The sequence below is a fragment of the Entelurus aequoreus genome, linkage group LG10 (genome assembly GCF_033978785.1).
Source record: "Entelurus aequoreus isolate RoL-2023_Sb linkage group LG10, RoL_Eaeq_v1.1, whole genome shotgun sequence".
In the NCBI taxonomy this organism is placed as follows: Eukaryota; Metazoa; Chordata; class Actinopteri; order Syngnathiformes; family Syngnathidae; genus Entelurus; species Entelurus aequoreus.
The window spans coordinates 2762576-2789697 of NC_084740.1; the positions used below are offsets into that span (position 1 = coordinate 2762576).

Consider the following 27122-nt stretch of genomic DNA (forward strand, 5'->3'; position numbering starts at 1 on the left):
GTTCTGAAAACCCTCCCGAGGAATCCTCAACGATGGACGTTTTTGACCTTCCTTTTTTTCCAATAACACCTGGTGTCGAACTTTGAGATCGGCCCCAGTCCACAAAAACATTTCAACATCTCACCCAAGTTAATTGGGCATACATGCACGCACCCGCCCCTTCCCCAATCAACGCCTTCACCACTGCTTAATTCCTCTTCGGGGTTGTGGATGGCTGAGTAGCGCTTTATAGCGGCAGCCGGCCTCCAGGGCCCCAAATCCCCCCGTCTGCTGCGAGTTGTTGTGATTATGTGTATCATGTTTATGTGTGCTATGCTATGTGAGGTTTTTTCCTTGGACTCAGTCTGGACCCCTCCCGAGGGTCCAGCCTTAGACTGATATTTTTTTTACTCTTCCCCCCTTTCCAAATATGACCGTTTTCCCACCTTTTTTAAGGAGCACTGTAAGTGGCTGATCCATCGGCGGTCCCGTCTTGTACCCCTGTAACGTATGTCTGCTCTTAGTGGGACTGTGCCCAAAATGACATTTCAGTTCTTATGTGTCTTGTACATGTTAAAGAATGGACAATAATAAAGCATCTTGAATCTTGAATTTAACCCTAACCCTCTAACCCTAACCCTAACCAAATAACTCTAAATTAAGTCTTTGTTACTTAGAATATGTTCCCCTAATGTCCGAAAAACTCTAAATCAAGTCTTTGTTACTTAGAATATGTTCCCCATACTAAAGTGTTACCAAAAACATATAACTTTGTCTTCAATTTGAAAAAACCCAAAATGTTATTTTTCACTAAAGAAGGGTTGGGCGAATGCGCATATGAAACTGGTGGGGTTCCGTACCTCCAACAAGGTTAAGAACCACTGGTCTAGATGAATAAATGAACAGTCAATCAGCATGCTAAATCAAACTATAAGCTACATTCTTGTATGACAACAGAATGGCTAGCAGAACAGAAGGCAGAGGAAACTACACCTTTTGATTTAGTTGAACTTTACACATCACAAAAGAGGTCAATTCGGATTGCTAACGTTGTTAGCATAAATTAATGGGATTTAACATAGAGACAATTAGCATCAGGGCTATATTTACCCCAGTAATATCATCAACACTTACCTGACTGGATGAAGTCCTTGGGCTCAAATACTAGTGTGGCCTCAATAGTCCTGCTGTAGTGTGTAGCATGCTGGGAATTATCTGTGCATGTGATGGAGGAATGCACAGTGCAGGGTTGAAATTCAACTGAATTTGCATTAAATCAGGTTGTTTTAGCTAATAATCATGCTGCAAGATCTAGCATGTTGCATTCAATGTTTATTCCCATTAATTTCCCATTAATTCTCGTTAATTCCCATACATTCCCGTTAATTCCCACGGAAAGTTTCCAACTTTGACTATTCCCGAAATTTTGCAAGCCTAATCAGGAGTGTAACTGCCGTTACTCCAGTGGGTTGTAGTCTGATTACCGTTGGGGTGCAAGGTCTGTGGTAAAGGAACCAAGTAGTGCACACCTGCACCCGCCGCCAGGAGAGCGAGAGCGGCAAACAGAGTCAGGCCACGCCTGAGGAGCAGCTGGCCGAGTGACAGCTGCTCAGCGTTGACTCGCCGTGTGACGGTGTTGGCTTCGGACATGGCAGGCTGGTACTGGTCCTGTACAGCAGAACTTAGGAGGGCCACATGGCTGCTCTTCTGGGCTCGCTTTACAGCCTGGACAAAACATCATCAGTACTAACATTTGAAGGCGGCAACTCTGCATACTTTATATTGAAGGCAGATTTAATTGTGAAAACTAAGTAATGAATGTCTCATAGTCGTTCTAGTGTTGTGTCCTAAGTGTTGTGGCCAAGTAAGCATTAATGGTTCATTTTCTCATTTGTCATTGTCGCAGTTACAATTGAGCATTATTAATTTGGCCGAGCAGCAACTGTCCGCACAAAATGCATGAAATAACCATGATTGTGTTGCTCTAGGCCTATTACAGACTACTACTACTACTACTACTACTACAGACTACTACTACTACTACTACTACTACACACCTGGGCAAATGAAGGCCCGTTAAGCTTTTCAATGTGGACCGCCGGACATTCCCAAATCATTTATTTAGATGTTTAAGATGTAAAGTGTAGCTGCCATTATGATGTGCACTCATCTTTTATAATGACCTTCAACTATACTAACTATTTACATGCTTGGAATCTGCATCATATACTAGTTACTATGCTCATCTAATTAGTTACTATGGTCATCTAATGAGTTAATATGGTCATCTAGTAAGTTACTATGCTCATCTAGTTAGTTACTATGGTCATCTAATGAGTTACTATGGTCATCTAATTAGTTACTATGCTCATCTAATGAGTTACTATGGTCATCTAGTTAGTTACTATGCTCATCTAATGAGTTACTATGGTCATCTAATTAGTTACTATGCTCATCTAATTAGTTACTATGCTCATCTAGTTAGTTACTATGGTCATCTAATGAGTTACTATGGTCATCTAATTAGTTACTATGCTCATCTAGTTAGTTACTATGGTCATCTAATGAGTTACTATGGTCATCTAATTAGTTACTATGCTCATCTAGTTAGTTACTATGCTCATCTAATGAGTAACTATGGTCATCTAGTTAGTTACTATGGTCATATAATGAGTAACTATGGTCATCTAGTTAGTTACTATGGTCATCTAATGAGTTACTATGGTCATCGAATGAGCTACTACGGCAATCAAATTAGTTACTATGCTCATCTAATTAGTTCCTAGATAATCAAATTAGTTACTATGCTCATCTAATGAGTTACTATGGTCATCTAATGAGTTACTATGGTCATCTAATTAGTTACTATGCTCATCTAGTTAGTTACTATGGTCATCTAATGAGTTACTATGCTCATCTAATGAGTTACTATGCTCATCTATTTAGTTACTATGCTCATCTAATGAGTAACTATGGTCATCTAGTTAGTTACTATGGTCATCTAATGAGTAACTATGGTCATCTAGTTAGTTACTATGGTCATCTAATGAGTTACTATGGTCATCGAATGAGCTACTACGGCAATCAAATTAGTTACTATGCTCATCTAATTAGTTCCTAGATAATCAAATTAGTTACTATGCTCATCTAATGAGTTACTATGGTCATCTAATGAGTTACTATGGTCATCTAATTAGTTACTATGCTCATCTAGTTAGTTACTATGGTCATGTAATGAGTTACTATGCTCATCTAATTAGTTACTATGCTCATCTAGTTAGTTACTATGCTCATCTAATGAGTAACTATGGTCATCTAGTTAGTTACTATGGTCATCTAATGAGTTACTATGGTCATCGAATGAGCTACTACGGCAATCAAATTAGTTACTATGCTCATCTAATTAGTTCCTAGATAATCAAATTAGTTACTATGCTCATCTAATGAGTTACTATGGTCATCTAATTAGCTACTACGGTAATCAAATTAGTTACTATGCTCTTTTAATTAGTTACTATGGTAATCTATTTAGTTACTATGGTCATCTAATTAGTTACTATGGTCATCTAATTAGCTACTACGGTAATCAAATTAGTTACTATGGTAATCTAATTAGTTAATATGGTAATCAAATTATCTACTATGGTTATCAAATTAGTTACTATGGTAATCTAATTAGTTACTATGGTAATCTATTTAGTTATTATGGTCATCTAATTAGTTACTATGGTCATCTACATACAGTACAGTAAGAAAGCACTGTACCATTATACGCAACATCCTTTTGACAATTTCAGCCTTATTACCTTTGCAAAGAGGTGAGCAGGATTACACATGTGTCACATAACCGTAGAAGCCAGAAAGAACCTTTATACAAAAAATGATTGTTCCCAATGTTGATTGTGCAATAATTTGCATTGTGGAGCAACTTGAGGCTGAATAGACTGCAGTGTTTGGATTGGAACAGCAGGGGCACTGCAGACTCGTCTGAACTAGTCTTCTGCATGTCTGAAGGAGACTACACCATCAATAACGGTGTGGTATTGCACAGCAATATTCTGCTTAATAAGGTACGCTCATGGAAAGACTAATTCAGAACATTTTGATTTAGCATTAAAATAAAGAACAATCATCACTTAATCCCAGTCTGTGGAACGCTCTCCCTGACCACCTGAGGGCACCACAGACTGTGGATGCTTTTAAAAAGGCTTAAAAATCCTTCTTTTTAATTTTTTTTTTTTTTTTAGCTATATGCATACTAGTTCTAGCTATTAGGCTGTTCTAGTTTTTATTTTTATTTATTTGTATTATCTTTTTTTTTTTTTTTTAATACACTAGCACTTTGAGGTTGTTTGCTCAATGTAAAGCGCTTTTTACAAATAAAATCTATTATTATTATTAATCTACTAATTCAACTAATTCTTAAATTCCTATCAAGGATTGAGGCATCGATTTTCACTTTTTCATTGGGGTCTAGTTAATGAGTGACCCACCTAGCAAAACAAACTGTGGTTAAAAAAAGCAAAACAATTACGCTTGCTGTGTGTGTGGCAGTTAGTACCCACTTTGTAATGCACATTACTGCCACCCACAGGACTGTAGTGGTATTTTACCTCCTCTGTCATCCTGTCCCAGTCCAGTTTGAAGATGACGATGATGTAAAATGTGGACTGCAAGATGACACAAATTAGAATCCCCAGCCAGAAGCCTGTGCAGAAAAATAGCAATGAATAAGTCTTGACTTGAATTGAGAGTTAAAGGCCTACTGAAAGCCACTACTAGCGAGCACGCAGTCTGATAGTTTATATATCAATGATGACATCTTAACATTGCAACACATGCCAATACGGCCGGGTTAACTTATAAAGTGACATTTTACATTTCCCGGGGAACTTCCGGTTCAAAACGCCTTTGGAGGATGACGTATGCGCGTGATGTCGCGAGGTCCACGGAAGTGTTTGGACCATATTGGACACAGAGCTCTGTTTTCTTCGACAAAATTCCACAGTATTGTGGACATCTGTGTTGGTGAATCTTTTGCAATTTGTTTAATGAACAATGGAGACTACAAAGAAGAACGTTGTAGGTGGGATCGGTGTATTAGCGGCTGGCTGTAGCAACACAAACAGGAGGACTTTGTTGGATAGCAGACGCGCTAGCGGCGAACTCACCTTGACTTCCTACGTCTCCGGGCCGCTGACCGCATCGTCGATCGCTGGAACGCAGGTGAGCACGGGTGTTGATGAGCTGAGGAGGGCTGGCTGGCGTAGGTGGAGCGCTAATGTTTTTATCATAGCTCTGACGAGGTCCCGTTGTTAAGTTAGCGTCGTTAGCAACAGCATTGCTAGGCTTCGACAGGCGTCGACTACACATTAACCGTGTATTTACATGTCCAGTGTTTGGTTCGGTGTCTCCTGATAGTAGTATTGTTGATCTTCTGTCTATCCTTCCAGTCAGGGACTTATTTATTTTGTTTCTATCTGCATTTGAGACAGATGCTATCATGTTAGCTCAGTAGCTAAGTGTGTCACCGATGTATTGTCGTGGAGATAAAAGTCACTGCGAATGTCCATTTCACGTGCTCGACTCTCATTTTCAAGAGGATATAGTATCCCAGGTGGTTTAAAATACAAATCCGTGATCCACGATAGAAAAAGGAGAGAGTGTGGAATCCAATGAGCCAGCTTGTACCTAAGTTACGGTCAGAGTGAAAAAAGATACGTCCTGCACTGCCTCTAGTTCTTCACTCTAACGTTCCTCATCCACGAATCGTTCATCCTCGCTCGAATTAATGGGGTAATCATCACTTTCTCGCTCCTAATATCTCTCGCTCCATGTAAACGACGGGGAATTGTGAGCAGCACAACCGCTTGTGACGTCACGCTACTTCCGGTAGGGGCAAGGCTTTTTTTAATCAGCGAGCAAAAGTTGGGAACTTTATCGTCGATTTTCTCTACTAAATCCATCCATCCATCCATCCATCCATCTTCCTCCGCTTATCCAAGGTCGGGTCGCGGGGGCAGCAGCCTAAGCAGGGAAGCCCAGACTTCCCTCTCCCCAGCCACTTCGTCCAGCTCTTCCCGGGGGATCCCGAGGCGTTCCCAGGCCAACCGGGAGACATAGTCTTCCCAACGTGTCCTAGGTCTTCCCCGTGGACTCTTACCGGTCGGACGTGCCCTAAACACCTCCCTAGGGAGGCGTTCGGGTGGCATCCAGACCAGATGCCCGAACCACCTCATCTGGCTCCTCTCCATGTGGAGGAGCAGCGGCTTTACTTTGAGCTCCCCCCGGATGACAGAGCTTCTCACCCTATCACTAAGGGAGAGACCCGCCACCCGGCGGAGGAAACTCATTTGGGCCGCTTGTACCCGTGATCTTGTCCTTTCGGTCATAACCCAAAGCTCATGACCATAGGTGAGGATGGGAACGTAGATCGACCGGTATATTGAGAGCTTTGCCTTCCGGCTCAGCTCCTTCTTCACCACAACGGATCGATACAGCGTCCGCATTACTGAAGACGCCGCACCGATCCGCCTGTCGATCTCACCATCCACTCTTCCCCCACTCGTGAACAAGACTCCGAGGTACTTGAACTCCTCCACTTGGGGCAAGATCTCCTCCCCAACCCGGAGATGGCACTCCACCCTTTTCCGGGTGAGAACCATGGACTCGGACTTGGAGGTGCTGATTCTCATCCCAGTCGCTTCACACTCAGCTGTGAACCGATCCAGTGAGAGCTGAAGATCCTGGCCAGATGAAGCCATCAGGACCACATCATCTGCAAAAAGCAGAGACCTAATCCTGCAGCCACCAAACCGGATCCCCTCAACGCCCTGACTGCGCCTAGAAATTCTGTCCATAAAAGTTCAGAACAGAATGTGTGACAAAGGGCAGCCGTGGTGGAGTCCAACCCTCACTGGAAACGTGTCCGACTTACTGCCGGCAATGCGGACCAAACTCTGACACTGATCATACAGGGAGCGGACCGCCACAATCAGACAGTCCGATACCCCATACTCTCTGAGCACTCCCCACAGGACTTCCCGAGGGACACGGTCCAATGCCTTCTCCAAGTCCACAAAACACAAAACTACTAAATCCTTTCAGCAAAAATATGGCAATATCGCGAAATGATCAAGTATGACACATAGAATAGATCTGCTATTCCCGTTTAAATAAAAAAAAATCATTTCAGTAGGCCTCTAAGAGGTCATCATTGAAGTCGGACATCACTGAAGGCCTAGGTGGGAAACTCACGGCCCACCACTGCATGCATGCATATCTGTACATTGCTATAATATGCTCAGATGATGTTTTGCCTTCAAATAATTTCTATGTTTATGTCGGCGACTTGTCCAGGGTGAACCCCGCCTTCCGCCCGAGTGCAGCTGAGATAGGCACCAGCACCCCCGAGAGGGACAATGGATAGATGGCATTCAGGCAAAACATAAGTGTGGTATTGTAACGTGGGAACACGTGTAGCTACCTAGAACTCTCAGCTTTGCCACAAACATGAGTGTGACGCTGAGTGTCAGGCCGATACAGTAGTAGCCGATGAAGTTAGCCACAGCTGGTATGTTCTGCTTTCCTGTCCCCAAGAAGATGCCTGTGCACACACACTACACACACAGACTGGTATGTGGCAGTGGTTGGTGGACATGCATGGACATGAAGGACTCACCACGAGGCCGTCAAAGAACTGCAGGAAGCAGTAAGCGTTCATCAAGTGAGAGACCAGACTGATGATCTTCCTGCAATGATACCACCGCGGTATCAGTTTAGTTCTCATTTAGTTTTGCAAGACTAAAACATATTGCTGGAAAATACAAAAGCCAGAAGCAGTGAAGTTGTCACGTTGTGTAAATGCTCAATAAAAAGAGAATACAACAAATCCTTTTCAACTTATATTCAATTGAATAGACTGCAAAGACAACATATTTCATGTTCACACTGAGAAACTTTGTTAATTTTTACAAATAATCATGAATTTACAATTTATAGGCAGCAACACATTGCAAAAAAGGCATTTTGACCAGTGTGTTACATGGCCTTTCCTTTTAACAACACTCAGTAAAGGTTTGGGAAGTGAGGAGACACATTTTTGAAGTGGAATTCTTTCCCATTCTTGCTTGATGTACAGCTTAAGTTGTTCAACAGTCTCCCTTCTCATATTTTAGCCTTCACACATTTTCAATGTCTGGACTACAGGCAGGCCAGTCTAGTACCCGCACTCTTTTACTAGGAAGCTACGTTGATGTAACACGTGGCTTGGCATTGTCTTGCTGAAATAAGCAGGGGCGTCCATGGTAACGTTGCTTGGATGGCAACATATGTTGCTCCAAAAGCTGTATGTACCTTTCAGCATTAATGGTGCCTTCACAGATGTGTAAGTTACCCATGTCTTGGCCACTAATACACCCCCATACCATCACACATGCTGCCTTTTACACTTTCACCCTAGAACAGTCCCCATGGTTCTTTTCCTCTTTGGTCCGGAGGACACGACGTCCACAGTTTCCAAAAACAATTTGAAATGTGGACTCGTCAGACCACAGAACACTTTTCCACTTTGCATCAGTCCATCTTAGATGAGCTCGGGCCCAGCAAAGCCGGCGGTATTTCTGGGTGTTGTTGATAAATGGCTTTTCGCTTTGCATAGTAGAGTTTAACTTGCACTTACAGATGTAGCGACCAACTGTAGTTACTGACAGTGGTTTTCTGAAGTGTTCCTGAGCACATGTGGTGATATCCTTTACACACTGATGTCACTTTTTGATGCAATACCGCCTGAGGGATCCAAGGTGCATAATATCATGGCTTACGTGCAGTGATTTCTCCAGATTGTCTGAACCTTTTGATGATATTACGGAGCGTAGATGGTGAAATCCCTAAATTCCTTGCAATAGCTTGGTTGAGAAATGTTGTTCTTAAACAAATTTGCTCAGGCATTTGTTGACAAAGTGGTGACCCTCGCCCCGTCCTTGTTTGTGAATGGAATCTGCTTTTATACCCAATCATGGCACCCACCTGTTCCCAATTAGCCTGTTCACCTGTGGGATGTTCCAAATAAGTCTTTGATGAGCATTCCTCAACTTTATCACTCTTTTTTGCCACTTGTGCCAGCTTTTTTGAAACACATTGCAGGCATCAAATTCCAAATGAGCTAATATTTGCCAAAAATACCAAAGTTTCTCAGTGTGAACATGAAATATCTTGTCTTTGCAGTCTATTCTATTGAATATAAGTTGAAAATGATTTGTTGTATTCTCTTTTTATTTACACAACGTGACAACTTCACTGCTTTTGGGGTTCGTACAATACACGTACAATGGGGGTTATTTAACGTTAAATGCTCCTTGGGGGTTAGCTTCCTTTTACACTTTTAAAGCAAGTAAAAAGGAAAAGTTATGATCCCAGCCAAACCAAGCAGAAAGAGGTTGTGTGTGTTGCAATATGGACTCACTGATCGTGGGTAAAGATGAAGCCAATCCCAGTTTTGGTGGAGGCGAGCACGACACCTTCAACAAGTGCGAGCGCACCTGAGAAACACAGACAATCAAATGGACTGATAAGCTGTTTGCAACATTTTCCGATCCCAAACCTGCGAGGGTGAGGGACACCTTGCAGGTGAGGATGGCTCTGCTGGTGTCTCCAGCACCCAGAGCGTTGCCCACCCGGGCGCACGCTGCAGCCTGGATGCTGAAAGGGAACTTGGAGGATAAAAAAAAGTCAAAGGTTACCTGGAGTAAACTCCTAATGAGGATGCACAACATACCATGTAGGTCAGTAAGGTCACCATCATCACAGCATGTTGGGCAGCCAGCTCATCTTTACTCATCATGCCTGAACGACAAAGTGGATGTCCAAGATGAAATTAAATCAACTTAAAAAATGTATTCATTCACATTTGGAAAAGAAAAGCTTTTCAATCTGGACCGCCGGACATTCCCAAATCATTTATTTAGATGTTTAAGATGTAAAGTGTAGCTGCCATTATGATGTGCACTCATCTTTTATAATGACCTTCAACTATACTAACTATTTACATGCTTGGAATCTGCATCATATACTAGTTACTATGCTCATCTAATTAGTTATTATGCTCATCTAATTAGTTACTATGCTCATCTAATTAGTTACTATGCTCATCTAATTAGTCACTATGCTCATCTAGTTAGTTACTATGCTCATCTAATTAGTTACTATGCTCATCTAATTAGTTACTATGCTCATCTAATGAGTTACTATGCTCATCTAATTAGTTACTATGCTCATCTAGTTAGTTACTATGCTCATCTAATTAGTTACTATGCTCATCTAGTTAGTTACTATGCTCATCTAATTAGTTACTATGCTCATCTAATTAGTTACTATGGTAATCTAATTAGTTACTATGCTCATCTAATTAGTTACTATGGTCATTTATTTAGTGACTATGGTCATCTAATTAGTTACTACGATCATCTAATTAGTTACTATGGTCATCTAATGAGTTACTATGGTCATGTAATTAGTTACTATGCTCATCTAATTAGTTACTATGGTCACTAACACTAACATCCATAATGTTTAAAGACACAGTTCTGGACTCTGCACAAGATGGTTCTAATAAGAGCCGAAATTACAAGCTGTAATACCCTTGACAACCTGTAGGGGTCATAAATCATTACGGACTACAACCAAAATGGCGGAGAGCTTTCAAAAACTACAAAATTAAAATGGTGGCCGGATATGATGTATACTTCCTGTTTCCGGTTTGGGCCATGCCCACTTCCAGGGTCATAAATCAATTCCCCGCTAGCCCCCCTTAACTAGCGGGTCCATGGAGGCCCCCTCACTTCCGGTCATAAAACAAGCCCCCGCAGGTGCAAGGTGTTTTTGGAACTGCACCAATTTTTGCCTCGGAATTTTCAACTAACTTGAAGTGTTTTGTCAAGAAGATTATTTGGGATTTGACTCTCTCAGTCGTCCTCAGACGAGCTTCCATCGGAGTCTCCAATCATTCTGGTTCTCCATACACCCGGCCAGCTCCGTAGAGCTTTCAGCTCCCGCATCTTTCTTCAGGATGTCCACGTACGTTAGCGCGGGACGTCCTCGCAGTCGATGCCCGTGCGTTGGTTCCCATAGGACCAGCCTGCTGGCCGTGGCAGTGGCCGGCCAGCCTCATCCTTCTAGCTGTTACCTTCTTGCTGAGTCTCTGCAGTTGCCCGTACAGGTCCTTGTTGGTGATGTGGAAGTTCTCGTCCACATTCAGAACAGCTCGTATCATTCTGGTGTAGCACCCATCTAGGAACTTCTGCAGGGTGGGTGTCAGGGTCCAGCTTTGGCACCCATACAGGAGGACAGACTCCACAGTGGCATGGAATAGACTCAGCTTTATGTGTCGGGGGAGATTCTTGACATAACGTTCAGGGCCCTCCACGCTAGTGCCTTCCTGACCTTAAGGTCTTGTTCTTTGGAATGGGATTTTTTTTTTTTTTTTACAATGTGCTTGTTCTATTTTTGGCCAAAATAAAACAAAGAAAACAATCTGAAGTTGTCTTTATTTTCATGTTCTCTTGCCATGAATTGTATGGTTCTCGCCCGGAAAAGGGTATAGTGCCATCTCCGGGTTGGGGAGGAGATCTTGCCCCAAGTGGAGGAGTTCAAGTACCTCGGAGTCTTGGTCACGAGTGAGGGAAGAGTGGATGGTGAGATCGACAGGCGGATCGGTGCGGTGTCTTCAGTAATGCGGACACTGTATCGATCCGTTGTGGTGAAGAAGGAGCTGAGCCGGAAGGCAAAGCTCTCAATTTACCGGTCGATCTACATTCCCATCCTCACCTTTGGTCATGAGCTTTGGGTTATGACCGAAAGGACAAGATCACGGGTACAAGCGGCCCAAATGAGTTTCCTTCACCGGGTGGCGGGTCTCTCCCTTAAAGATAGGGTGAGAAGCTCTGTCATCCGGGAGGAACCAGATGAGGTGGTTCGGGCATCAGGTCAGGATGCCACCTGAATGCCTCCCTAGGGTGGTGTTTAGGGCACGTCCAACCGGTAGGAGGCCACGGAGAAGACCCAGGACACGTTGGGAAGACTATGTCTCTCGGCTGACCTGGGAACGCCTCGGGATCCCCTGGGAAGAGCTGGACGAAGTGGCTGGGGAGAGGGAAGTCTGGGCTTCCCTGCAACCCGACCTCGGATAAGCGGAAGAAGATGGATGGATGCCATGAATTTACCTGTCCGGCCCACTTGGGAATGGATTTTCCTCCATGTGGCCCCTGAGCTAAAATGAGTCCGACCCTCCTGCTGTAGACCAATAAATGCATTCATGGGATTACCTGCAAAGAATCCTCCAAACTCGTAGACCCACCACTCAAAGCACTTCATGAGCATGCTGGGAAGGGCCAGCTTCATGTAGGGGCCCCACTCTTGCAGCGATTCTAGAGACCAACCTGCAGGGAGAGTGACACACTTACTCATGTGGAAAAAAGGCACCAAGAAAAATGATTTTGAGTGGGATCATGACAGGATAACTGCACATCTCTCCAAGAGCGTTCACCCCTCACCTCCCCACGTTGCTTCATGCAGCTTCTTCCAGCGAATGTAAGCAAACAGAAAAGCACAGATGCAAATCTGGGAGAGAGCGTTCGCGGCCGCAGATCCACTAGAAGAAGCACACGACATGTTAGTGGGTGTGATGTTTGGGGGTGAATTGGATGTTGCTCAATGCAAACAGACACTTACCTGACCCCGAGATCCAGCCAGTATAAAAAGATGTAGTTCATCATCACATTGGCAACATTTGCTACGGCTGCAGTGTACATTTGTGGTAGTATTATACCCTGAACAGACACAACAGGATGGTCCACCGTCAAAACATGCAGAAATACATTTAGAATACTATTAATAGCCTAGAAAATGTTATGGGCCTGCTATCTGTGACCTGGACCTCTGGCCGGGGGTCGCCAGAAGCCGGTGTACTTTTAAGATGCTGCCCAGTGTCGGAATCCGTGAGTTTTAGGTGAAACTGTACAAAAAGAGCTGCAGAGCTAGCCTAAAACGTCAGCATGCTTACATTAAAATGCTAACATTTAGCGTTTTTGCTAACGACGGCGTGCTAACAGTTAGCATGTCTTACATTTCAAGTAACACGGCTGTAAGGTGTATGGCTGTGGGAGTAGAGGAGAAAAAATGCACAAAATTATATGAAAAAGTTAGCATGCTTAAGTTAGCTCGCTGGCGTGCTAACGTTAGCACTGTAGTAGTTAACAGCTGTCACATACCAAGTTGTATGACTCTAGGGTAAATGGTAGCAAAATTAGCTCAAAAAGCTAGCACTTTAATGTTAGCATGCTAGCATGTTAACATAAAGCATGTGTCACATACCAATTTATATGACTGTAAGTGTATGGCTGTGTAATTAGAGAAACACAATGTAAAGTTAACACTTTAATTTTAGCGTGCTAGCATGCTAAAGTTAGCACGCTAACCGTTAACAAGTGTCACATACCAAGTTATATGACTCTAAGGTAAACGGTAGCCAAATTAGCTCCAAAGGCTAGCACTTGAATGTTAGCGTGCTAGCATGCTAAAGTTAGCAATTTAATGTTAGTGTGCCAGCATGCCAAAGTTAGCACTTTAATGTTAGCGTGATAGCATGCTAAAGTTAGTGCGCTAACAGTTAATAAGTGTCCAGTACAACACACAAACAATGTGGTCTACATAAAACACACAAACAATGTGGTCTACATACAACACACAAACAATGTGGTCTACATACAACACACAAACAATGTGGTCTACATACAACACACAAACAATGTGCTCTACATACAACACACAAACAATGTGGTCTACATACAACACACAAACAATGTGGTCTACATACAACACACAAAGACAAAGATATGTTTCAAAGGGCCAATTTGTTTCTGGCCATAACAAATTGACAAAACTATTTGAAATATCTGCAACATAACATACATAAGTAACAAACAGCATAACAACAACATAGCTGTAAAGCAGGGAAGGCACACACTACATACACAAAGGCACACACTACATACACAAAGGCACACACTACATACACAAAGGCACACACTACATACACAAAGGCACACACTACATACACAAAGGCACACACTACATACACAAAGGCACACACTACATACACAAAGGCACACACAACATACACAAAGGCACACACTACATACACAAAGACACACACACTACATACACAAAGGCACACACTACATACACAAAGGCACACACTACATACACAAAGGCACACACTACATACACAAAGGCACACACTACATACACAAAGGCACACACTACATACACAAAGGCACACACAACATACACAAAGGCACACACTACATACACAAAGACACACACTACATACATAAAGCCTAACCAGGCATTTTTTCCTCAAGGAATTCTGACACAAAATCATGTCTGAAGCCCAGAACACTACACACATTTCCCCAGTTTTAGTTTAGAGATAAGGAAAGATTGGCCTGGCCCACTAGCATCCCTCTTTATGTTTGTGAACTTTATAGTCTATACATTTAGAGTGATGTGATAATCAAACACTCTAGAAGTCTAGAATGAAAGAGTATATAAGAGAATTGACAACAATGTTCCCTCTAAGTTGCTGAGGTAGTTAAAAAGCTCCTCGGTGGCAAGGCCCCGGGGGTGGATGAGATCCGCCCGGAGTTCCTTAAGGCTCTGGATGCTGTGGGGCTGTCTTGGTTGGCAAGACTCTGCAGCATCGCGTGGACATCGGGGGCGGTACCTCTGGATTGGCAGACCGGGGTGGTGGTTCCTCTCTTTAAGAAGGGGAACCGGAGGGTGTGTTCTAACTATCGTGGGATCACACTTCTCAGCCTTCCCGGTAAGGTCTATTCGGGTGTGCTGGAGAGGAGGCTACGCCGGATAGTTGAATCTCGGATTCAGGAGGAACAGTGTGGTTTTCGTCCTGGTCGTGAAACTGTGCACCAGCTCTATACTCTCGGCAGGGTCCTTGAGGGTGTATGGGAGTTTGCCCAACCAGTCTACATGTGTTTTGTGGACTTGGAGAAGACATTCGACCGTGTCCCTCGGGAAGTCCTGTGGGGAGTGATCAGAGAGTATGGGGTATCGGACTGTCTGATTGTGGCGGTCCGCTCCCTGTATGATCAGTGCCAGAGTTTGGTCCGCATTGCCGGCAGTAAGTCGGACACGTTTCCAGTGAGGGTTAGACTCCGCCAAGGCTGCTCTTTGTCACCCATTCTGTTCATAACTTTTATGAACAGAATTTCTAGGCGCAGTCAAGGCGTTGAGGGGATCTGGTTTGGTGGCTGCTGGATTAGGTCTCTGCTTTTTGCAGATGATGTGGTCCTGATGGCTTCATCTGGCCAGGATCTTCAGCTCTCGCTGGATCGGTTCGCAGCTGAGTGTGAAGCGACTGGGATGAGAATCGGCACCTCCAAGTCCGAGTCCATGGTTCTCGCCCGGAAAAGGGTGGAGTGCCATCTCCGGGTTGCGGAGGAGACCCTGCCCCAAGTGGAGGAGTTCAAGTACCTGGGAGTCTTGTTCACGAGTGAGGGAAGAGTGGATCGTGAGATCGACAGGCGGATCGGTGCTGCGTCTTCAGTAATGCAGACGCTGTATCGATCCGTTGTGGTGAAGAAGGAGCTGAGCCGGAAGGCAAAGCTCTCAATTTACCGGTCGATCTACGTTCCCATCCTCACCTATGGTCATGAGCTTTGGGTTATGACCGAAAGGACAAGATCACGGGTACAAGCGGCCCAAATGAGTTTCCTCCGCCGGGTGACGAGGCTCTCCCTTAGAGATAGGGTGAGAAGCTCTGCCATCCGGGGGGAGCTCAAAGTAAAGCCGCTGCTCCTCCACATGGAGAGGAGCCAGATGAGGTGGTTCGGGCATCTGGTCAGGATGCCACCCGAACGCCTCCCTAGGGAGGTGTTTAGGGCACATCCGACCGGTAGGAGGCCACGGGGAAGACCCAGGACACGTTGAGAAGACTATGTCTCCCGGCTGGCCTGGGAACAGCAGCCGCTCGCTCTTTCTCACTTGCGCCAACACATGCACATATGGCACTTAGCCAGTGATGTGTTTACAGACACACAAAAAGTCGGACAACTCCAACACCACACATAAAGTGTCATTCCAGATCGTTACACTATGATTTACCAATCAAATGTGTGCTTATTCTAGTGTCATTTATTAGGAATCTTAATTTATAAATATTAAGAGTATAAGCGGTAGAAAATGCATAGATGGATGGAATCATGAAATGCTGTTAGTATATTGAATAAATACTAATACAAATATATATTTTACAAACAGGAAGTTGCAGGAATGTGCACATGATCCCCTGCTTACATCTCATTGTGCAACAAGTGAATGTTTTAATGGGAACTAAATGCAATGTTTGAAAGGGCTACAAATGATTTCCAAAGCAGGACCTCCACCCAGACAAACAATACAAGTACACAGTTCATGAAAAACAATATTTGTTGTTATTGTCATTGTAGGTGGGCCTAAACACTTCTATTACAAATGCTGTCATTTGATTATAATAATAAGAGAATGTTGTCTGTCTATCTGTGTTGGCCCTGCGATGGGTGGGGACTTGTCCAGGGTGTACACCGCCTTCCGCCAGAATGCAGCTGAGATAGGCTCCAGCGACCCCGAAAGGGACAAGCGGTATAAAATGGATGGATGGATGGATATGTAAGTTGTTATTTAGTCAGGTTTGGGCCAGGTGTGCTGCTGGTGTAGCCACAGTGTGCACGTGTGATGTTGCTCACATGGCCTCCACTCAATGCTCACAGACTTTTTGCCTTTGCTCACATTCATGAACAATTAGCGGGAACATTGATTGACAGAGTGTGTACCTTCAGTGCTGAATGATGAACAGAGGCAGAGTTAATCCTTAAGTGGTGGTGGGAAAGTGGCATTGGAGTCTCTGTCTCTCTTTACTAGCTTCGTCGAAGCATGTTGCTTATGTAGCTGTTTCAGCAGATTTGAATTGCTGTTTTGGGCAGTAGATGGGATCTTTGATCCAAAGCACAATTTACATTTAACTAAAATGTCATTTTCTTTGTGCTCGACAAAAGAAAAGTAGTGAAAATATCTCCATGTTAACAAACTCAACTTCTGGCTCCGCCGTGATCAGACACGCCCCCCTCCCCTCTCTCCTCCCTCCCAACACTCACACTCACACCCACACACACACACACACACACAGAGCGCACGTCTCTCTTCTCCGGTTTGTGACACAAGAAGAATCAGAACGATGACACTGCAGCGCTCCGATAAAACACACTTTATACTACATAAAAAGTAACGTAAAATAGCGCAGTAACGCATCATGTAGTAACGGTAACTGAGTTACTAACTGAGTTATAACAATAATAATAATAATAATAATATAATATTACATTTTATTTGGCATAGCACTTTACAGGATAAAAAAATAAAATATAAACCTATGTGGGCTCTGTACCGAGGATGTCGTTGTGGCTTGTACAGCCCTTTGAGACACTTGTGATTTAGGGCTATATAAATAAACATTGATTGATTGATTGATTGATTGATACTGAATATAAAAAATAACGCGTTAGATTACTAGTTACCGCCGAAACTAACGGCGTTACAGTAACGCGTTACTTTATAACGTGTTAGTCCCAACACTGCAAGTGTCACATACCAAGTTATATGACTCTAGGGTAAACTGTGGCCAAATTAGCTCAGAAAGCTAGCACCTTAATGTTAGCATGCTAGCATGCTAAAGTTAGCCCTTTAATGTTAGCGGGCCCATAATGACATCATCTCATGAACAGTGTTTACGATGGGTAATGTTTGAGAGCAGAGAAACCTTTGAAATGTTTTCTTTTCTTTGGAAAATAAGATAAAATTACATTTAAAAAATATATATAATTTGTATAGAACTCTAATAACAATAATAATAATAATAATAATAATAATAATATAATATTAAATTTTATTTGGCATAGCACTTTACAGGATAAAAAAATAAAAAATAAAACATTGCTGTCTAATTGCTGTCAAACAGTATTTGAAGTAACATTATATTATATTATATTATGTTTCTCTCCTTTTAGCAGACCCTTAAGGCTGGTCTTTCTTTTGGCATGTCAGAAAAAAAGTCAAAGAAAAAGCCAAACACCTGAAGATGATCTGAATAATGATTTGTGACCTTGTCGAGGTCGTGTACATGATCTCACCTGGTTCTGCAGGTAAGACACTTGCAGATTGTGCAGAAACATTGCCTGGACAAAGGAAAACAATCTCCATCCTCACTTCTAATTTGACATCATAAAAAGACAACAAAAAGGAGGCAACTCACTGGCACAGCTGGCAGGGAGGCCATGATGTACAGATGTGCTATCCTGAAATCATACACCAGTGTCCCATCTGTCACTAATAGACCAGCTATGTTGTGTCCTTACTGACCGGGTGACCTCAGGGTCCTGGCCCAGCAGCAGCAGGATGGCCTGAGCGTTGAGGAGCAGACCCCAGCAGGGGAGGCAGAAGAGCAGCAGGATGACCACGCTGCGTTGAAGGATGATGCCCACACCCAGCAGGTTCTTACCCCCGAAGGTCTGCACAGATAGTGAGAACATGGTCAGATCTATTGCAAGTATGATGTAATGGTAGATCTACTGCAAGTATGATGTAATGGTAGATCTACTGCAAGTATGATGTAATGGTAGATCTACTGCAAGTATGATGTAATGGTAGATCTACTGCAAGTATGATGTAATGGTAGATCTACTGCAAGTATGATGTAATGCACAGATAGTGAGAACATGGTCAGATCTACTGCAAGTATGATGTAATGGTAGATCTACTGCAAGTATGATGTAATGGTAGATCTACTGCAAGTATGATGTAATGGTAGATCTACTGCAAGTATGATGTAATGCACAGATAGTGAGAACATGGTCAGATCTACTGCAAGTATGATGTAATGGTGTGTTCCAAGACCTGAGACACCAACGTATCACAAGCCAGACTCAGACCAAATCCTGTTGCTGCCGTGGTGACGTTGATGGTCTGAAACAAAGGGGAAGCATATTTATGTGAGGGCCACAAAACACTCATATGCACACAGACTACTACTACACACCTGGGCAAATGAAGGTCCGGGGGCCCTTTAATCTTTTCAATCTGGCCCTCCAGACATTCCCAAATAATTTATTTAGATGTTTAAGATGTAAAGTGTAGCTGCCATTATGATGTGCACTCATCTTTTATAATGACCGGAAGTCAATTAGTTACTAAGACATTCATATAAATGTCATAGTAACTAATTGGATGACCATAGTAACTACTTAGATGACCATAGCAACTAATTAGATGACCATAGTAACTAATTAGATGACCATAGTAACTAATTAGATGGCCATGGTAACTAATTAGATGACCATAGTAACTAATTAGATGGCCATGGTAACTACTTAGATGACCATAGCAACTAATTAGATGACCATAGTAACTAATTAGATGACCATAGTAATATGAAGTTCACCTGAAAGGGTTTTCACTTCACACTTCCGCCCGAATGCAGCTGAGATAGGCTCCAGCTCCCCCCGCGACCCCGAAAGGGACAAGCGGTAGAAAATGGATGGGTGGATGGAAGGTGTCATAGTTTTGATGCCTTCAGTGACAATCTACAATGTAAATAGTCATAAAAATAAAGAAAACACAAAACCTATATATATATATATATATATATATATATATATATATATATATATATATATATATATATACATATATATATATATATATATATATATATATATATATATATATATATATATATATATATATATATATATATATATATATATATATATATATATATATATATATATATATATATATGGATGGATGGAAGGTGTCAGTTTTGACAATCTACAATGCATATATATATTTATATATATATATATATATATATATATATATATATATATATATATATATATATATATATATATATATATATATATATATATATATACACAGCAGTGGCGTGCCGTCACTAGAGGCAGGGGAGGCAGGGCCTCACCTGCCATCATGGAAAGAAAAAAAAAAGTAAAAAGAAAAAAATAATAATTCAATTGTTATATGTATCCAGTGATTATACTAAAGTTATTTTCCATTTAACTTCACCAGTTTTAGATTATTTTTATTTTTATTTTCACATTTGCCGTTCAAATACTGAGAAGAGACGGTGCGGTGATCAGCAGCCAGTTGAGGCACGTCACTGCGTTGTGCCTCACCATGGATTGTGCACAATGACTGGGCTAACTGCTGGCCTGCTGTGCAGTGAGAGCGTATTGCTATATGAATTATATTATACATTTCCATAGTTGAGTTAGCTGAGGTATATAATGTACAGTGTATTTTGTCAACAACTGTATGTGTGTCACGTATTTCTTGTGCTGAGCAATCATAAAACTCTGCTGCGAAGACGCACTGTGTGAGGCTCGTCTCATAACCCCGCCTCCTGGTGCCAAGCACCTCCGCCGCAGAATGCACCCCCCGACGGGAGCGCCGCGGCCGCACCAACCACAGCCCACACCCAAACCCTCCACGTGCAAGACCGAATCCACCCAAAAAAAGTCACTTAACAAGAAGGCAAAAAGTGCAAAAACAACAATGCTCGCACGGCAGGAGCCGCCAACGACCGCAGGGACACAACATTAGGTACACCTGCACTGCACGTTCATATGTTTGTAAATCTGACTGTGATGATGCAGTCGTGCCTCACCAGACATTAACCTCACCGCACGCCACTGATACACAGACATACATATATACATACATACATACATGTAATGATGTACAATGTTTATATATGTATGTATTAGAGATTCGCGGATAGGCAATTATTTCATCCGCATCACAAAAGTCGTCATCCACCCGCCATCCAATCGAACTAACATTTGATCAAAATCACAACCGCCCGCCACCCACCCGTTGTTATATATATAATATAGACCAGGGGTCCCACCCTAACAGCAATAATTAGGGCGTGCTGTGATGGTACTGCCTTTATCACCTTCTACAACATGTACTGACAGCGTGACAGCCCAGTCACATGTTGTGTGCGGCTTCTGCTTGCACACGTAAGTGACAGCTAGGCATACTCGGTCCACAGCCATACAGGTTACACTGACGGTGACCGTATAAAACAATTTTAACACTCTTAATATGTGCCACACTGTGAACCCACACCAAACAAGAATGACAAACACATTTCGGGAGAGCATCCGCACCGTGAGACAACATCAGGCCCGGCCATAACCAATCTGGCGCCCTAGGCAAGATTTTAGGTGGCGCCCCCCCACATCGGCAGTGAAGTGTATATACTCACAAGAAACCGAATAGCTTTGTCTTTGACCTTTTTTTTTACTTAAAGAAAGCAAATTAACAATCAGAATAGTTAACAAGATTAAAAAAAATATGAATAAATAAATGAATACAAAAAATAAAAAATGAATGTATGAAATACAATATTTTTTACATACATAAACACAAAATAAAACGTGTCAACAAGTTGCATAAAATAAATTAAAAATACAATATAAATAAGGCACTGCACAAAACAAGATATCAAACCAGTATGACTTTAACAACTATATTACAAAAAAAGGGGATCCTACAGAGTTCTCTATTTGTGCTTTTTAATATTGCATTAACTAGAATGACTTACAAATTACTGTACACCAGGGAGTACTGTAATTACCTAACGTTACATTATTATTTTCCATAACAATTTAGCCCCCTCCACAATATTAACCCGACGTTAAAACAGAACTAGCTATTTATTGATTAGCAATTGCCGAATCATGTAACATTAGCTTAATGCTAAAAAGCCAGGTTACTATCACATTCTGTAACAAGACAAATAATTTCATGTAGGCTAACGTTAGCTACCTGCTACCTCTGTCTTTTTCTCGTTTCTCCTCCTCTTTTTTTCTCTTTTTTCTTCCCTGGGCACCTGACAGTTTTGGCCGTTTTGACATCTTGTGTTGATTTTTTGGTGTGGTGACGTCCAAAAAGAGTCATGATACGGGAAGGGAGGGGGCTATACTTTGCATTTTAATTAACGTGGGATTATTTTTTTGTATTTAGAAATAATAGTACCAACTTTTTTTTTCTTTTTTTCTCTTCTCCAACATTTGTGGCACTGGCGTGGCGCCCCCTGATGGACGGCGCCCTTAGCATTTGCCTATGCGGCCTATGCCACGGGCCGGCTCTGGACAACATAAACACAACAGAACAAATACCCAGAACACCTTGCAGTCCTAACTCTATAATTGTAACCCGTGTGTAACCTGAGTGCTCCGTGCTGAACTTAGGTTCCTCCATAGATAAATACATCCTGCCTTCTTTCTATTTTGTCCTCATTTTTATTCTAATTTTATTTGCACTTTAATACACTTACAGTACAGGCCAAAAGTTTGGACACACCTTCTCATTCAATGCATTCTTTATTTCCATGACTATTTACATTGTAGATAGTCACATCAAAACTATGAATGAACACATGTGGCGTTATGTACTTAACAAAAAAAGGTGAAATAAGTGAAAACATGTTTTGTATTGTACTTTCTTCAAAATAGCCACCCTTTGCTCTGATTACTGCTTTGCACACTCTTGGCATTCTCTCCATGAGCTTCAAGCACACCTGTGAAGTTGTCCCTGTGCATGCGTGGATTATCTGGCTTTCTCCCGTATTTCAAAAATATGCATGTTAGTTTAATTGGAAACTTCAAATTGTCCACAGGTGTAAATGTGAGTGTCAGTGATTATTTGTCTATATGTGCCCTGGAATGGCCATCGCCGGCCGGGTGTACCGCGTCTCTCGCCCGAAGTCAGATGAGGAAGGGTCCATCTTGCCTGCGACCCGAATGAGAATATGTGGTACAACAGATAAATGGTTCTATTGGTGTATTATTCCATGAGTTATTTCCCCTGAGTGACTGGACATGAGATGAAACGTGGTCTATGCCACATGACAGTGACAGGACATGAGATGAAACGTGGTCTATGCCACATGACAGTGCAGCATACAAAGGCAATCATTTGGGACTTACAGCAGATGCTAATCCGTAGCCAGCCATCACCTCGTTGCCCAGACGGCCGCAGAACATGGTTATCACAAATGGAAGTAGATAATTGAGGATTCGAGACAACAGCTGGAAACAGAAATAATACATATATACAGTATAGTTAGTGTTGCGTGTTAAATAACACATATATACAGTATAGTTAGTGTTGTGTGTTTAATAACACATATATACAGTATAGTTAGTGTTGCGTGTTAAAAAAAGACCAATACCAGTATGTTACTCCCCTCTTTTTGCCTTGTGTGTACTGTAGCCTCAGAATGCTGCTGAGGTGAATTATACCATGTAGCATCTTCTTATATGATTGTATATATATATATATATATGTATATATATATATATATATATATATATATATATATATGATTGTATATATATATATATATATATATATGTATATATATATATATATATATATATATATATATATATATATATATATATATATATATATATATATATATATATATATATATATATACGTGCGTACATATACATATATATACATAAATATATATACATATATACGTATGTATATATATATATATATATATATATATATATATATATATATATATATATATACATACATACATACATACATACATATATATATATATATATACATATATACGTATATATATATATATATATATATATATATATATATATATATATATATATATATATATATATATATATATATATACACTACCGTTCAAAAGTTTGGGGTCACATGTAAATGTCCTTATTTTTGAAGGAAAAGCACTGTACTTTTCAATGACGATAACTTTAAACTAGTCTTAACTTGAAAGAAATACACTCTATACATTGCTAATGTGGTAAATGACTATTCTAGCTGCAAATGTCTGGTTTTTGGTGCAATATCTACATAGGTGTATAGAGGCCTATTTCCAGCAACTATCACTCCAGTGTTCTAATGGTACAATGTGTTATATATATATATATATATATATATATATATATATATATATATATATATATATATATATATATATATATATATATATATATATATATATATATATATATATATATATATATATATATATATATACACACATTTATATTAATATATATGTACATGCATACAATACTATTTTCAATTTCTCATTTTTGGGGATCTTTGCAGTTATTAGTCTTTAGATGTGTAATCTGCAAACTTTTTGCACCTTTTTGTAGAGACACTGCAAACTATAATCTCATTATCATGATCATGTTATTACATATTGTGGTATAGCAATACTCACAACCACTCATTCTTATTTCCATAAAGACAGCATTTGGGAAACGATGATAGGTAAACAAACACAAATCCTTACCAGAGGCCCTGTCATCTTCAGGATATGGTACAGTTCTTCTCTGTGGGCCAGGGGGACCTTGTGGCGGACCCAATGGCAGCAGAACATTTTGTCACTCAACCCGGCCATGTTCTGTGTACTCCAGAAAGAGATGCAAGTGTAGGTTCTTCTGACAAAGTCTCTTGGTTAACTTTTCTCTGATGTTCTTTTCAAAGTCTTTTCCAGGATGCTGGAGTCTATTTGCTTGCCTTGGACCTCAGCCAAGTGCAGCTGAAACAAGCCCGATTGTTGACAAGAAAAAAGGAGAACAGTGCAATAACAACAGAAAAACAGATGCCATTTCTTGAAGCAAACTATCAGAAGTGTCCCCCTTTACAATAGTCCACACCCAATATTCTACGATACAAGTCAGATAGGAGTGTTATATTGAAAAACGGAATTACCGTAAGTCTAGAATAACGTCAAACAGGGGTAAATAAAATTAGAAAATTCCCGCGGAAATTTTGTCGCTGAAGCAAATCTTTGTTGACAGAAATGTTGAACCTTAAGGTGAGTAACTCCCCTCCCCTTTTAAAAAAGGAAGCAAATTGGAGCCTGGCAACTACCGACCTGTTTCTATTCTCAGCTCCTTTTCGAAAGTAATGGAGAAAATAGTTTATGAACAGGTGGATCGTTACCTTGCCACTAATAAACTCATGTACAAATTCCAATCCGGCTTCAGAACTAACCACTCCACTGACACATGCCTTCTCTATCTGAGCGACCACATCAAACATGAGGTGGACGCGGGCAAATACTGCGGCATGGTCATGCTGGACCTTCAGAAGGCCTTTGACACCGTTAACCACGCTATACTGTTGGATAAGCTCAGAGCAATCGGATTTAACAAAACCTCTTGGAGCTGGATGCAATCTTACTTGGAGGGGAGGGAGCAGGTGGTAGAGGTGAACGGCCCCGTGTCCCCCCCCCCTCTCTCGGTGAGCTGTGGAGTCCCCCAAGGCAGTATATTGGGACCTTTACTGTTCCTAATATACATAAACCACATGTCATCGGCATGCGACTGTGAATTGTTTTTGTTTGCGGATGACTCTGCCTTGCTGGTATCCGGCAAGGACAAGTCACAGGTGGAGAAAATCCTCAGTGCTGAACTGTGTAGAACTTGCACCTGGCTCGCTGACAACAAGCTATCCATCCACTTGGGTAAAACAGACTCCATCCTGTTTGGGTCCCACATCAAACTTAAGAAAGTCAATGACTTCACCATAAAAGTAGGTGACAGTGTCATCACCAGGAAAGATGAGGTCACCTACCTAGGTTCCATTCTAGAGGCTAACCTTTCCTGTGATAAAATGGCAACCAAGGTAATCAAAAAGGTTAATCAACGAACGAGATTTCTCTACAGAATTTCCTCTCTGGTCAACAAAAGCACCTTGAGGATTCTGGCGGGAACTCTCGTTCAACCCTTTTTCGATTACGCATGCACCTCCTGGTACCCTAGCACCTCCAAAACCCTCAAATCTAAACTCCAAACATCTCAGAACAAGCTAGTTAGGTTACTTCCAGACCTCCACCCCAGATCCCACCTCACTCCTACCCACTTCTCCAAAGTGGGCTGGCTCAAGGTGGAGGACAGAGTTAAACAACTTGCACTGAGCCTAGTCTATAAAATCCGCTACACCTCCCTGATACCGAAGTACATGTCAAACTACTTCCTTAACGTAAATGACCGCCATAACCACAACACCAGGGGGTGCTCCACTAACCACGTTAAACCCAGATTCCGAACTAACAAAGGTCTTAACTCATTCTCTTTCTATGCCACATCAATGTGGAATGCGCTCCCAACAGGTATAAAAGAAAAGGCATCTCTATCCTCCTTCAAAACCGCAATAAAAGTTCACCTCCAGGCAGCTACAACCCTAAACTAACACCCTCCCCGGATTGCTAATAATCAAATGTAAACAATCAAATGCAGATACTTTTTCTTTTTCTTATGCCTTCTGATCTCTCTCTCTCTCTCTCTCTCTCTCTCTCTCTCTCTCTCTCTCTCTCTCTCTCTCTCTCTCTCTCTCTCTATGTCCACTACTTGATGTCCATATCCCCCCCGCCCCCCTCCACACCCTTGATTGTAAATAATGTAAATAATTCAATGTGATTATCTTGTGTGATGACTGTATTATGATGATAGTATATTTGATAGTATATATCTGTATCATGAATCAATTTAAGTGGACCCCGACTTAAACAAGTTGAAAAACTTATTCGGGTGTTACCATTTAGTGGTCAATTGTACGGAATATGTACTTCACTGTGCAACCTACTAATAAAAGTCTCAATCAATCAAAAAAAGATAACTCCTGGATATTAGGTATAGATGTGTGTGTCCAAGTTAAAGGAAATGGCAGGCTGTCTTCTTTTAATAGATTTATTACAATCTTTGGCAAGCTAGGTAATGTTTGCTGTGGTCTGGAACAACATGGCACACAAACAACTATCAGAAATGTAGCCAATATTACATATAGATGATGTGTCATGAGACATGCAAAAGTAAATTATATACAAAGAGGATAATAGCAAAGGATATTAAATTAGCTCAAATATACCTACAAATGAAGCATAATGATGCAATATGTACATACAGCTAGCCTAAATAGCATGTTAGCAT

At 41.4% G+C, this 27122-nt stretch overlaps 1 protein-coding gene across 1 annotated transcript; it reads right to left on the reverse strand.

The window, feature by feature from the left end:
• Positions 1-619: 619 nt before the first annotated feature.
• LOC133658156 (multidrug and toxin extrusion protein 1-like) lies at positions 620-24586 on the reverse strand. Its single transcript, XM_062059829.1, has 16 exons — positions 24479-24586; positions 23103-23204; positions 18979-19047; positions 18445-18593; positions 18338-18380; positions 18216-18260; positions 12706-12803; positions 12528-12625; positions 12300-12413; positions 9755-9822; positions 9581-9689; positions 9443-9518; positions 7661-7730; positions 7466-7598; positions 4593-4687; positions 620-1704 (listed from the first exon to the last, which is right to left on the reverse strand). Exons 1-16 carry the CDS (start codon positions 24584-24586, stop codon positions 1414-1416), a joined length of 1668 nt encoding a protein of 555 aa, XP_061915813.1. The 3' UTR covers positions 620-1413.
• Positions 24587-27122: the final 2536 nt, after the last annotated feature.